Source organism: Nannobrachium achirus, assembly GCF_963921795.1.
Source record: "Nannobrachium achirus genome assembly, chromosome: 19".
Lineage (NCBI taxonomy): Eukaryota > Metazoa > Chordata > Actinopteri > Myctophiformes > Myctophidae > Nannobrachium > Nannobrachium achirus.
The window spans coordinates 40,622,628-40,638,456 of record NC_137826.1 but is presented as its reverse complement, the minus strand read 5'-3'; the positions used below and the strand labels follow the sequence as shown (position 1 = coordinate 40,638,456).

The 15,829-nt window shown below is 38.9% G+C and overlaps 1 protein-coding gene across 1 annotated transcript; it reads left to right on the top strand.

Annotated features, from left to right (window-relative positions):
- Positions 1 to 655: 655 nt before the first annotated feature.
- Positions 656 to 5,675, top strand: LOC308304841 (methyltransferase-like protein 27; the record flags this gene model as incomplete). The annotated part of the gene is made up of 5 exons (XM_080749469.1): positions 656 to 796; positions 1,246 to 1,374; positions 3,081 to 3,216; positions 4,422 to 4,517; positions 5,461 to 5,675. 5 exons carry the CDS (start codon positions 656 to 658, stop codon positions 5,673 to 5,675), a joined length of 717 nt encoding a protein of 238 aa, XP_080605595.1.
- Positions 5,676 to 15,829: the final 10,154 nt, after the last annotated feature.

The following is a 15,829-nucleotide window of genomic DNA, read 5'->3' as shown; positions in this document are numbered from 1 at the left end:
ATGCCTCCGTGCTGCCTGGCAGTTAACCAGGGAAACAAACTACCAACAGCATATAAATACACGAGCAGTGCTCTAAACTGCAATGTTCAACTTGTTTCCCTTAGAACTTAACTCAGTCAGTACACTGTCTGTCAGTGGTTGTCAGGTGGGAGAGTACTGAAAGAGGTTCGTAACAAACAACCCATATTTCATAATTGCATGAATGGGGGTTATATTGATTGATTGATTGAATACTGTATTAGAAGTTTGCATAGGATTAGTATGCTACAGTACAGTCTATAACAGGTGTAGGCAACCTTATGACTTTTTTAAATTAATTAGGCTATAACAAAAAGTTTAGTTAGTTAAATTAAGTTCACTCAAATCTACATACAAATGACATCCTGCACATAATTCTACATTCATTCAAATTGACAACTCTGGTAATTGAGTCTAATGATCTTTAGGTGGGTTATTGAGTCTAATGATCTTTACTTCCTGAAAGAAAATATTATAAAAGGTTGTTATGTATAGCCTATGGACAATCAAAATATGTTGTATGTATAAAAATGTGATGTGGTGTCATGATGATCACATTTTATGTTGATCTGGCACAAAAAGTGGGAACACTGCTAGATTATTAAAATACAGTAACTCACTGCTGCTCTATGTCACGATGATACAGATGGATTTAAAAATGTCAGATGCCAGCAGAACATTTGAGATGGTGAAGGATGTGATTGTGTCCTGTCACAAGAAAGCAGAGACGGGAGATAAGATGGCCTTCTACAACAGCTGGGCCCAGAACTATGATCAGGTAATGGGGGTAATAGGGGGGGTTGCTGATAAGAAATATCACAGCGTTTAATAGCTTCACAGTTGGACGTTGGACAGATGCAGAGCTGATAAAAACAGCCATTCTGTTGACTTCTATATTTATTGGAGAATGTGCTGTCCCCCTCTGTAGACATATCAGTGTAACTACCCACCCACACTATTCATGTATTGTTTCAGGGTACCAAATAAGGGGATATATTTAATCAGCCACATTAACTTGCTAAACAGAGATTTCAGAAAGAAATAGGTGGTGGCAAAAAGTAAGTTATCATAGCCCCATTTCTAAAATAGAGAAAATAGTGGATCCTCCCCAGCTACAGCACCTTCATGACCTCTGTACACGATGCTGCATAGTGATGTTTTGGCGTTTTCTTTCTCCCAAGTACAGTATATTAAACACTTGTGCTTTGTTGTGACTGCTCTGTGAAGGACGTTGGTCTCCTGGAATACCGGGCACCGTCTCTAGCAGCCAAAAACATCTCTTCCCATTTCCATGGCGACCGCAAGGCAGCAGTGGTATTGGATGTGGCCTGTGGTACTGGGCTGGTGGCCATTCAGGTACACTCACAAGACACACAGAGAGAGAGACAGACAGACAGACAGACAGACAGACAGACAGACAGACAGACAGACAGACAGACAGAGAGAGAGACAGAGAGAATGTGACCACACATTCATGGCATTGATGCATTGAATAATTTCTGTAATGCATAAATACAAAAAATATCTTTGCCTGGGAATACCATTATATTTTATGATAATGTGGAAAAACAGCAAGGACATAACACTGCCTCACTTCATATGCATTCAAATAAATCCAAAATTATTCTATGCTTATTTATTTTGTTTACACATTTCTCCAGGTTGTTTTTGTACTGCATTATTTATGCTGCCACATCATCAGTATTACTGTGATGAGGCTGTAGGTGGGTGCCCACCTCTTCAGATTCTATCTGCTTACCTAGGCTTATCTTCATTTAAATCAGTGTTTTCATTATTACTGTCCTGTCATTTCTCAGATTTCAAATACAAAACAGCATTAACCCATTATGATAGAATAAATAATAATTGTGTCTCCTTTAGTTGTTGGGGTATTTGCTACAGTACATTTGCACATACTTAGAATGTGTCCTCTACATTTACCCATCCTAACTATTAGTACTGGAATAGTGGCTGCCATTAATAAAGCAAGAGTCTTGCTCATGGGACTCCTCAAAAGACACTGGGAGGTGCTCTTATTGGGCCCCTCATTGATTACAGAGTCCTTGTCTGGTATCGCGATGCCCCAGCTGCCTTAAAGTTAAAGCTCCAAACAGTCCAGAACAAACTAATTAGGGTTGTGCTTGGTCTTCCTCCTCGGGCCCACCTTACCGATCATCACCACGAAAGCGTGGGGTGGCTCAAAGTAGCTGACAGAGTACAGCATCTTGCAATGGGCCTGGTGTACAAGATACACTACACCTCCAAGATACCCATGTACCTGACAAACTACTTCCTAAAGGTCAAGGATGTTCACGATCACAACACCAGAGGCAGCTCCACTAATCATCATCAACGTAGATTTAACACTAAACAAGGCTCTAACTCGTTCTCCTGCTATACCACTAACATGTGGAACACCCTTCCACAAGCCTCAAAGGAGAGCAAATCCCTAGCCTCCTTCAAAATCGGTATGAAAAGTCACCTTCAGGCATCTGCCACCCGTGACTTGTAAATAGACTAAGCTCCCATGCTCCCCCCCCCACCCTTTTTTTCTGCCTTATGATGTTATGCTTTTTCTGCTTTTGAAATTGATATTATCCTTGATAAAGTATGTTCTATCCGTCTGTCTTTCAATGTTATATGAGATACTTAAAGTGTGGTTCCTGTGGAAATAAGCCTCTGCTTTCTAGGATCTCCTTTTAGTTGACCTTTTACCAGTGATTTGTACTGTCATGAAACTGTACTTTTTTTCTATTGAAAACTTCTAATAAATTCTTCAATCAATCAATCAATCAATTCGATACATAGACTGGAGGGTTTAACTAACTAACTTGTGCTGCATTCACACTGAGAGAAGCCAAGCTAATGGTTGGCTTGGTAATTCATTGTAATTTCTATGCAAACCAGCTTTAAAAATGTCCAAGCTTCTTTTCCAGCTTGGAAATATTAAAAGCTGGTTTGTATAGAGATTACATTGAATTACCAAGCCAACCATTAGCTTGGCTTTTCTGTATGTGAATGAGGCATAACACATTAACTTGTTGTGTTTCTCTGTTGTCCAGATGGAAAGTCATGGCTTCAGACATTTCGTGGGCGTTGATGGCAGCAGGTCTATGTTGGAGATAGCCAAACACACTGGCCTTTACCAGGACCTCAAAGAATGCATGCTGGGGACAGATCCACTACCTATCCACTGGGGTAATGCACTGCTATACTGCCTATCCACAGGGGTAATGTTTATTCTTTATTCATACGGATCCCCATTAGCTGCCACTCCTGGAGTCCACAAAAAAACATAACAATACATAATACAATACACAATACAATACACAACACACAACATAATAAAAACATGTACAGTCTTACAAAAAAAGAAAAGAGAAATCAAGACAATAAAAGTCAAGTAAAAAAAAAAGCATTAACAATCTATTAAATTACAGGTCAGTTAATTCAAATTAAAATGAGGATAATTGGTCAAGTGTCTTTCTGATTTTGTGATTCTCAAACATTCAAGGACCCCCAAATTGACTCTTATTAGCCCGCGGACCCCCATTTTCACGGCAGTGATTCTCAACTACGGTATTTTAATTTCAAAGTATATCACAGCAGTGATTCTCAACCATTTTAATTTCAAAGCTCCTCCGCATTGGCCCGGCTCCACCGGGCGCGTCGAGCGTCACGTCAACGTCAACGCTGGGAACACTCCCGTTTTAATCAATGAAGGGTGCTCCACTGCCGACGTCAACGTCAGCGTCGGACGCTCAAATTCGCCCCGGTTCATTTTTTGACGGCGTCCGACGCCGGCACGACGCCGTCATTTTGGTGGAGCCCTAGGGTAAGTGAATCCAAGGTATCAGTCTGGCTAATGCCATACATCAGTACATCAACATCAATACATCAAATGGAAAGAAATTGTAGGCTAATCTAAGAAAATAGGTAGACCAAGCACCTATTCAATAAAAAACTTCATAAGAATAATATAAATTCTTTAAAAATCCTATCTAAATTACAGTGTACAAATGGAACCAAATGGACATGTTAGTGCCATTTCATTTATTTTGTACACTCTCTGAGTTTACAGACCCAATAGTTAGGGAATTTTAATAAAACCCTGGGAATAAATTCCTTACCAAACAATTTCTTCACCAATGTGTTCGTAAAGGTGTCTAGTAATATATCTAACAAAGATTGAAATTCAACATCCCTAGCAAAATATTTGACAGCTTGGGTAATTCTGCATGGGTCTCATTCACTTATGAACACATTGGTGAAGAAATTGTTTGGTAAGGAATTTATTCCCAGATTTGACAGGTATTCTGCTCATTTTCCCTGACTACAAGAGTTCATTTGTTCTCCATACTATCACTGTTTGTCCTCCATACTATCCATGTTTCTTCCTCCAGCAGGTTCATTTGATGTGGTGGTGATTGTAGGAGCTCTGAGTAATGGCCATGTTCCTGTCAGTGTGGTCAGAGATCTCTGTAGGGCAGCCAAACCAGGTGAGCTCTACTTCTCTTTTCACTGTTTATGTTCCTCCCAATACCGGAAAGAAAACAAAATTAATAAACAAACAGACAGACAGACCCATTTAACTCTACTACTGCCAGATTATTTATTTATTTATTGGGTCTGGTGCCATCAAAAAGCGGCTTACCTTTGCGACGTTATAGTAGATAGATAGACATTTATTTTTTTGATTGTGCAACAATGCACTTTGGCAGACCAGGCAGCAGAGGGCGGCGTCATGCAAGAATTAATGTGAATTTGGCCGGTATGGCTTGCCATACATTGAGAGCAGTCTCTGGCCACAGAGCCTCAGGGCCAGAGAAAATCAACACGGAAGAGAATTGGTCTCCGTTGATGTTAACGCATAATGGATTTTTAAGACCATCACTGTGGGCGATGTGATTACAGTACACGGCGGCACGACCCCTCATCAGCTTACGGACATCAACAAGGTAAACGAACGAACGGCTATATTGGCGCGGCGCGACCTCGAGAATTGGGGCGAACGGGAACGTCCGTAGCGGTATAAGAGTTAAAAAGCTGCACAGCAACTTGTCATATAATTCTTAGAACTTACGTAAAGTAATGTATCTTTACGTTTCTAAACCATAGTACCATAGTATAGTACAATCTCACAGTTTCCCACTCTCTCTTATACAGGATGAGAGTCAAAATAGGCCTTAAATGGCTCTTTCTTCAGGACTGCAGGAAATAACTAAAGCAGGCACATGACATTCTGGTGACAGATGATGGAGTTCTGTCACCTCAGTTGTCCCTCTAAGCAGGAGGGCAAATAGCATGTCAGCAGATTTCTTAAAAGCTACCACAGAGTCAACTAATAACCTAAGTTGCTGGGCTGTGTGTGTGTGTGTGTGTGTGTGTGTAAACCTAATAGCGTCAGTGACACTCAGTGCAGTGGCACATGTCCCCCACCAGGTGGCTATGTTTGCATGACAACCAGGGCTAACCAGGACAACTTGGACTACAAATCTGCATTGGAGCTTGAGCTGAGACTGATGGAGGAGGAAGGGCTGTGGAGTGCAGTGGAGGTCACAGAGGAACAGGAGTGGGAAAGGGCTGTGTCAGAGCATGAGGATGGATACATACCTGGCCGTGTCTACCTCTACAAGAAGACCTCACCTCTACAGTAGCTGCCTGCAAGAAGAGTCAGTGTTGTCCATGGTCACTCTACAATTTACAATTTAGGCATTTAGCAGACGCTCTTAATCCAGAGCGATTTACGATATTTTTATTATTACAATGTTTTTATTTTGTCTGTTTGTATTTTAATTAAAGAATTCAAGCAATATTACAACAACTCACTCATTCATGTGCAGCATTGTGCTAAATAATTTCGATTAAAAACTCACAAACACAATTAAAAAAATATTAAAATGGTGCTTTACATAGGAACAAAGGGGTTCCACCACGGCTCAAGCCAAATTCAGGCTGGTCCGGTGCATCTCAGGAGCGGGATTGGTATGTGTAGAAGAAGGAAGGCACTTGAGCAAACTGAGGTCAGGTGATGACCTGATGAAGATGTATTGACATTGAAACGTTGTCACGTTATTTGCCTGCACACTGTAAATAAAAAAAGGCTGTAACTCTCACATGTTTGCTCTAGGAAACATATATGTGTCTGGTTTTGGTCTAAATACGTATTAACTACAGTACGTTAAAATGTACTTGACTGACTTTCGCTGGAATTGAATTTAATGTTAAACTCAAATTAAATAATATTTTTACTTCAGAGGACTGTTACATGGATGAATCCATCAGCTAGTTCTCATATCAAATTTGGTTTAGATTTAGACTGGTATACAGAAGTAAAACAGATTAGTTTTAATTGCGACACAAATTTCAATTTGCAACATTTCTCTAAAAAAACTAAACAAATAAGGGAATAATTAACATTGGGAAACTTTTTTTTTTTTTTTTTTTTTATATATTTGTTTATTTGGGTACAGCAGGTTATATGTACATACATTGGTTTGGGGTTTCGATATGGTTTAGTCCCTGTGTCCCCAATTTTTTCCTCTTTTTTTCAACAAACACCATCTACACATAAGACAGAACCGGACACAACATAAAACAAATGCAACAAAATATACATGAAATAAACAAATACTAAAATAAATGAAGCAAAACAAAACAAAAAGAGGTCACAGAAAGAAAGGAAGGGGTCACATCAGCTACAACAGTCCACAGACATGTCTAGTTTTCCCTCTATTGGTGTGGCAGTGAACCACTGCCCCAACCAACATAGGTTGTCAGACATGTCACTTCAGTCATTATCTGTCGGGAGAGGGGCAACCGTATCAGATGGTAAGTGATCAAGTAGAGGTTTCCATATTTTGGTAAAGATGTTCTCATTGCCTTTAGATCTAGCACTCATTCTTTCCATGGGTAGGATATTATATATATCTCGGTACCACTGTGCCACTGTTGGTGGTTTATCCATAATCCAATTAAACAGGATACATTTCCTGGCCAGAACTAACAATTTTTGGAGAAGCATAACATTGGATGAGTTCAGGTTCAGCGATAAGGGCCGATCTGGAAGGCTAAGAAGAAATAATCCTGGTTTCATCTTGATATTACATTTAAAAATATTGTTTATCTCTTTAGAAATTGAGGACCAGAATTTGGAGATTGCGGGACAGTCCCAAAAGCAGTGCATATATGTACCAGTTTTATCTTTGCATTTAGAGCATAATGGAGATCTTGTGGGGTCAAACTTGTTTAAGATGTATGGTGTCCTGTGTTGTCTATGTAGAATTTTGTATTGAGTTTCCTTGAGTCTGTTACAGCAAAATGTTTTACTACAGGAAAGAATGCTCGCCTTCCAGTCAGCTATTTCATATTTAGTTTTCAGATCCTTCTCCCAGTTTGATATTACATTATCTATGTTATGCTTATTCCAGATATCCATGAACTGATAGAAATATGAGATAAAGCCTTTAGGCTGCGAAAACTGAATGAGACATTCATCTAGTAGACTTCTAACCAACCCACCAGGGGGGAACACCATTTCAGTTTGTATGAAGTGACGTATTTGAAAAAAGGCAAATAAATGGTTGTTGGGTATTCCAAAATGAGATTTGACCTGTGTGAATGACATGAGCCCTTCTTCAGTAAAGAGGTCACCTATAACCCTGATTCCCTTTCTAAACCAGAAATTAAAAGTACTGTTGTTGATATCTGGTGGGAAGTTGTTGTTGCCAGTTATAGACAACATTCCTGGCCGATTGCAGGAGGGACGCCCCGCCCCCAAGTCGAAAGGGAACTTCCGGGTTCTCTCTGTCAGGCATGCATATAAACGTGTTGCCAAGTCAATTTATTTACCTAAACTATCTTGTTTTTTTTGCTTATTTATATTGCAAGAGTTGGCTTGTTTGGCTTATTTCTCTCACAAATTTTGGCAACACTGCCCAGCGCTGCAGTAAAAGATTATGACAATGAACTGAAAGGGTTAAACCAACAGAGGTTTTTTTTCCAGCTGTCAGATGGTGCGGTGACTGCGGTCATGGTCTCTTGATATGCAAGCGCACCGCTATCTTCGATGTTTTTATTCTATCTACACCAGTTAATAGTATTGATGACATCCTTAACATATCCTAAACTCAGCAAACTCCCCAGAGAAGCAGCACGACTCACAACAACAACAACAACAACAACAACAAGGTAAAACTCTCATGCTAGCTAATTAGCCTTGTTAGCTACGATCTTTTACTGTATGGGGACTACTCTTGTTACAACTAAGTACAAGTTATTTTCACTTGTGACAACACAACATTGATTATAATTGAAATACAAGCTCTTCGCTGTTGTGTTGTATCTGTGAATGCAATTGTTTTCTGTCTTTCAGACCTGTACTGTACGTCCAGGACCAATGAAGCCAGATGTGAGGGTCTCCTCATCATATTTATTGCAATAAAATATTTATACACACTTTTCTTTGACTTGTCCATGCCTTTTTTTTTAACTGTTGAGGGTTTCAAATGTTGTACTGTATATTGTGTTATTGAGATAAGGAATGTTCCCAATGATGCTTTGAAGGAATGCTTTTAAACACTTGTCATTTTCAATTAATCCAGTTTGTTTTTGTATCTATTAAAGCCAAATGTATTCATTGTTTTGACGTGACAGTTTAGGATTTAATGATTAAATGAGCATTAAATATGAATGGATATTTATATTGCCTTGATTAGGATTAAATCGATGATTTACAGTGATATAGTGAAATGAACACAGCATAGGATGCACATAATGTGTATTATGTCTATTCTGGAGTGGGTTGAGTTGTTGACAGGCCTATTTGTAAAAACATTAATGCATATCACACAACACAAGCCAACTGTGACTTCATCCCAGAACAGAGGAGAATGGAGATGACAACGTTTGACATGATCAACCAGCGTTCTGAAGGGAAAAGGTTTGCTAGCTAGAAATCATACAACATTCGCTTCCATGAAATACTGATTAGGTTCAATGCTTGCTTTCAAATACACAAATCTGTTTATTTGTAGGCCTATATCAATTCAATTCAAAGGAGCTTTATTGGCATGAGAAGACATGTTTATATTGCCAAAGCAAGTGTCAAATAAAATAAAAACAGTTTAAAATGGCGAACATATAATATGACATGCAGTTGGAGGGAGTACAGCATTGTGTAAAAAGCTATGTCGCATTGTGACATTTTATATATATATATACAGGGTATAAAGCTTTTGAAACAATTTAAATAGCGTTATTTTTTAAGAAGTTTGCATATGAAAAAAGGTAGTTTCATGACAGTACACTAGTACAAGGTCAACTAAAAGCATACGCCCAAGAAAGCCTATGGCAATTGTTTCAATTGAGATCTCTTTTTTTTTTCCTCCAACTCATAACATTGAATGATGGCAGAACAGGTGTGTATCGTCACAACTCATTTATTTATCAGCAGAGTGGATGAGTGTTGCCATTAAGTGACATTGTTAACATAAGTTACAAAGTAAAATTACAAAGTAAAACAATCCCGTCTCATTAGTTAAGAGGAGAATCAGATCAGATGAACGTAAACAGGAAATCGCGCTACGATCAAGCCCAAAAAAGGGCTTCCGGTCGGAAGTAGGGGGCGTGGCCAGGCATGTTGTCTATAGGGGTCAAGGAGGAGGAGAATTCCTTTCTCCCCATGGAGATGGTGATTTCCCTCCAGGCCCTCACTGTATTAAAGATAAAAGATTTTTTAATGCTTGATGGTAACGACTTCGTACTGTCAGTCAGTAGACTCAACAGTGTAGCAGGTGAACAGCACCACGCATCTATATGGTTACATGTTCCACTGATGTAATCCTTTACCCATTCATGAATGATCTGTGCGTGGCAGGCCAGATTAAAATTTAGAATGTTAGGGAGTGCTAATCCACCTCTCTCTTCAGGAAGCTGTAGTGTCTTAAACTTAAGTCTGGGTTTTTTACCATGCCAAATGAATTTGGAAAGATCTCTTTCTAGGCTCTTAGCTACCTTTCTAGTTATCCACAGTGGAAGCATTTGTATAGGGTATAATAAACGTGGTAGGATGTTCATTTTTATAAGATTAACTCTACCTAGCCATGATATAGGAAGATGTAGCCATCTATCCAAGTCAGTTTTCACTTTTCGCAACACTGTGATAAAATTCAATCTAAACAGATCCTGTACATTTGGGGAGACCACTATCCCTAGATAAGTAAAACCTGCTGTCGACCACTTAAAAGGAAAGTTTGTAATATTGGGTGGATCAGTGGTGCCACCTACTGGCATTGCTACAGACTTACTCAGGTTAACCTTGTATCCTGATTCAGGACCAAAAGAGTCGATTACTGACAGAATGGCCGGGATAGAGGTCTCTGGGTTGGAAATAAATAATAAAATGTCATCTGCAAATAAAACGATTTTAAGCTTATGTTTTCCCACTTGAATACCGGATATGTCTATATTGCTTCTTATCGCCTCTGCTAAGGGTTCGATGGCGATCGCAAACAAGAGCGATGAAAGCGGATCTCCCTGCCTGTTTGATCTGGCCAGTTTAAAAGCTGGTGAACGTGTCCCATTAACCACCACACTAGCACTTGGAGAGTGGTAAAGAAGTCTTACCCATTTTATAAAGGTGTCACCTAATCCAAATTTATCAAGAGTCCCGAATAAGTAAGGCCACTCTATCCTATCAAATGCCTTTTCGGCATCGAGTGAGATGACTAAACCTTTATTTTGCGTCTCCTCTGCATGTTGAATAACGTTTAATAGTTTACGCATATTAGTCTGCCCCTGCCTATTTTTTATAAATCCACATTGGTCTGTATTAATTATTTTAGGCAGCAGTCCTTCTAGCCTTCTCGCTAGCAGCTTAGAGAGCAACTTACAGTCCACATTAATTAGACTAACATTGGGAAACTTAAAGGAGCTATAGTCAACTTTTTCTTGAAAAACGGATGCTAAAATAAAAATAATGTTTCGAAAATATTTTATTAAAAAAATAAGCTTCATATATGTGTTTCTATTCAAAAATGACCACAAAAAGCGTAAAATAATGATAAAATAATCATTTTGGCCATTCTCAGACCGACACTTTGTTTACATTCTAGTCTATAGACTAAAAATAAGCTTCATATATGTGTTTCTATTCAAAAATGACCACAAAAAGCGTAAAATAATGATGAAATAATCATTTTGGCCATTCTCAGACCAACACTTTGTTTACATTCTAGTCTATATAGACTAGGATGTAAACAAAGTGTCGGCCCTACAATGAAAAAGTTGACTATAGCTCCTTTAACTCCTAAACCAGACACATATACAGGCATTGACACTAAGGCTTGCCCACCTGCCCCCGGCAGGTAAATAAAACCTTCGGGCAGGTGAAGTTTACTTTCAGGTTGCCCGACTGGGCAAGTGCTCATTTGAGAGGGTACACAACCGTAACACAACACAAGATATCTAAACACCTGAATGTGGCCAGAGGGCTGTCTTCTGGTCTGTGGAATTTAAAATAAGTGCACGGTTTGCCTATAATATGCTGTTTTAAATGTTGCTACACTTAAAATATAAAATAACGTTTGAAACCACAGACATATTCAATCGTAGCTATGTAGGTATTTGGATTTGGATTGGAGGTATGACATTTTTTATCGCACAGCCTCAGAAAGTAAAGAAATATGTCTTTAATTGAGCGGTAATTAAAATCTTGCCCATCATTTTATAATGAACAATTAACTTTTCGGGCAAGTGGGCATGACTTTTGGGCAAGTAGAACATGACCCGTACTTGCCCGACGGGCAAGTGCCTCTGAGACCTTAGTGTCAACCCCTGCATATATGTTTCCTAGAGTTCCACAGGGATACCTCTGAGAAAATATACAGTATGAGGAACATATACAGTACACCGTATAATTGGAATAAAAAGTATTCAGGATATTTCACATTTCAGGCCTTTACAGAAAAGATGACAAGTATGTCTGCAGTATGGAAGAAGGGCTGCAGGGGGCGCTGGTTCCTGGGTGTTTGAACTCTCTGGGCCTGCAACCTTGCAGCTCTACCTCTATTCTCTAGACCAGTGGTTCTCAAACTGGGTCGGGACCCCCAAGGGGATCCCCACATTATTTTGGAGGGTCCCCAGATGATTAACTTAATGTGCAACATTGTTTTCTTTCTCAATGGGTGGCTGCAACTCGAAACAGATAAAAAAAGAAAAAGCATATCCTTACCTCCCCTGACTCTTTTACCGTAAATATCAATTATTATCAGTTTTTCTGATTGTGTTATAATGGTTTTTTTTTTCCCAGCATAGTACTGTGTTTATTGTCTCCACCAGCCGAAGGCATGGGGAGACTATGTTTTGCACCTGTCTGTCCGTCCGTCCGTCCGTCCGTCCGTCCGTGTGTGTGTGAGTGTGTCCGTCCATCCTCTCCTTCCTTCTGTGAACAGCTAATCTCCGGCATCGTTTCCACGATGGCAGCTAAACTGTGCACGCATACTTCTTGGGTGCAAGAGCAGAACCTCTGCCCTGAACTTTTCACATGGGCCTGTTATAGCGCCACCAGCAGACAGTTTGCAGGATTGATCCGTTGCCTCAATTCATGAATGCAGCGCGCTATTTCGATGACATTTTGCACGCACATTCCCACTACCTTTGCCCTGCATTTGTAGGGCCTATTAGTCCTTCAGTTGCACACCCACAACCAACATTCCACACCTGGTGGAGACCTGTGCTTGTGACCCAATGTAAACAAGCCATTGCGCTTTCTAGTGGTCTTTAATCTTTTTAATAGAGCTTGTAGACCAGGGGTCGGCAACCTTTTTGACATGAAGTGTCATGTTTTAATTTTATTGACAGTTAATGTGCCATATCAACATAAAATGTGATCATGATGACACCACATCACATTTTTATATATCCAACATATATTTTGATTGTCCATAGGCTATATATTACAACCTTTTGTAATATTTTCCAGACATACCGGTATCAGACACCCTCCCCAGTCAGAGTTGTCAATTTGAATGAATGTAACATTTAGTGCAGGATGTCATTTGTATATAGATTTGAGTGAACTTTAATTATTTTAATGAATTAATTCTAAAATGACCACAACTTCCAACTTGGCTCTATCTTCTAAACCGTTGGAGCTACACGTTTATTCTCAAAATGTTCAGAATACAAATGTTTAGGGGGACATAAGTTTGTAACATTTCTAATTTCAATATTTTATGACAAAACAACTAAGAAACATTAAAACGGTAATCCAGGGCATGCTCTAATTATTTAGGAAGGGTGACCAGCGACTCCTCGGGGACATCATTGCAGCCAAATCCAATATTATATGGCCACTATCTCAAAACAGTTTTGGCTAACTATTAAACCAGATGAGCTACAAATGCAAACATGGTGTCTATTTCATGTTTCTTAACCATTAGAAACATATTGGAATACGTATCTTTTTATGACTGGGTGTATCTCAACCTCTATCTTGCATATAACAAAGACAGCTGAAAATGTTCAGCTAATGTTGTTGTTGTTGTTGTTGTTGTTGTTTTTTGCAAACCTTGTGTCTATTATATGCTTCTTGAGCATTAGAAACACATGGGCATGCTCAGATTCATGACTGAATCCATTCAGAGCATTATTAGCCTATTACAAATATGGCCACTTATACCACAATGTATCATGACATCATTATGATACATTATTAGTATACATGTATCATTATTAGTCCTACACTTTTTGACTGAACCTGGTTTCACCAGTAAAAGTTATTTTCTTATAGCTTGGGGTCACCTCTTAAGAATTCAAGAGGGTGCCCAGTGAAATCCCTCAGCGGGCATTTTTGGTCATTAACCCCTTAATGCCCAAAACCTGAATGCTATTTATTATTATTATTATTATTATTATTATGGTGCTTCAAAATACTCACATTTGCTTTCTGCAGTGTTTATTTATGAATGTGGATGGCCTTCATGCCTGATAACTCCATCCCATAAAATATATTTTTTGAGATTTTATGCACAATAATCAAGTGAAATGTATCAAATCTGCTTTCTACAATCTTTATTAGTGAAACCGTTTCCTTTCAGATAGTTGCATATTATACCTTTGCAGGCCATCTACTGTAACTTGATTTCCAAATAGTAACCCAATTTTTTCAGATTACATGCAACAATAATCAATCAAAACCATCACATTTACTTTTTCCAAGATGTATTCATACATGTGGCATGTTCAATATTTTGATTCCAAATGAATGAATATTAACTCTTTCATGGGAATTGAGTACTTTAAAGGGGCCCCACCATGAATTTCAAATTTAGATTTTTTTTCTTGTTTTGTGGTCTTCCCAGTGTCTCTTCCAGACCCCAAAAAACCCATTCATTAACTCTAAGCCTTGCCTTTCATTTCAGTGATTTTCTGAATGGGCCTGTCTGAGCGGTACTCTTTTGGAATCGGGCCATTGTTTATGTCAAAAGCTGCTCATTTCCTATTGGGCCCCCAGAGAAGGGGTGTATTTTTGGGAGACTATATATATGAGGTGGAACCATGAGGTAAAGTGGCACTAAAATTGGCTTGAATGGATTGACTCTACATGGTTCTCATCGTGGTACCATAGTGATATTCTCTCTATCGTTCAAATTTTAGCCCTAAGACAGTGCCCCGTTGCCAACAGAGGGCATTTTGGTATTGCATCTGAAATGGCTTGGAATTAGAGACAGACAGAACATGAAATTTAAATATCCGAGTGGTTGTTAAGGCTAAAACCTGTATAAAACCGTATTATGGACCAATATATAAAATATATATTTTGAAAAGCATGGTGGGGCCCCTTTAACCCAATTAAATAAATACAACTCTCGGTCACTATCACCTTTGAGCTTAATATGTGTGGCTCTTATCAAGTTGATGTTTGACAGCAATGGAAAATAATGATGATGGTAAACCAGACTGCACAACAGAGGCTGGCACTGCCAGGCTAGGGCAGACAGACTTCACATTACAGACATCATTGAAGTGATTCTTCTCAGCTCTGGGGACTTCCCTGAAGGTGAGTTCAATACTTACTCAACCCATGGGTTGGGGCTGAATTCTTTTAACACATTTGTTGCAATCAATTAAAACTCTTTGAAGGTCCAAGGTGCCATGGTCTCCATAGACTTCCATGTAATTCATAGTGCACGGATCATGCACTCTCATGCCTAGATCATGCACCACGTGTGTGCATGCTGTTCACAGCTTTCAAACAAAAAAATCTGCTTGGAAATCCGTTCAGGCATTCATGAGATATCAGCCATTATGTTTTTACATTATGTTTTTCATTATGTAAACAAACATGAGTAACTAACCTGCCGACAGCGGCCCGTCAGGATATTGAGCGGACCCCAACAAAACATGGCTGCCATGTTTGAAAGATGGGGTTTGTTATGGGGGTTAAACATGCAATTTCGCGATCACGATCATGCCTAATACATCTCTGGAGGTCCAAAAAACATTTTTGAAAAAAATAATTGTCCTCTTGCATCACCTCAGCAGATTTCCATGGATGGGGAATGATAGGAATTGAAAGAGGATGCTATTTTCATCTTTTAAAGCAAATGGGAAAAGCACATTAGATCATCTTTAACCATCCAAGACAAATTAACAATGTATTATCAGATACAAGTGCATCATATAACAAATAACAATAAATGATATATGTATATAATATATCATATAAAGTTCCTTAGAAATAATTAGTATAATTGAAAAAAGAGTGGGAACACTGTGTTAGATCACCAACTCACTGCCGCTCTTTGTC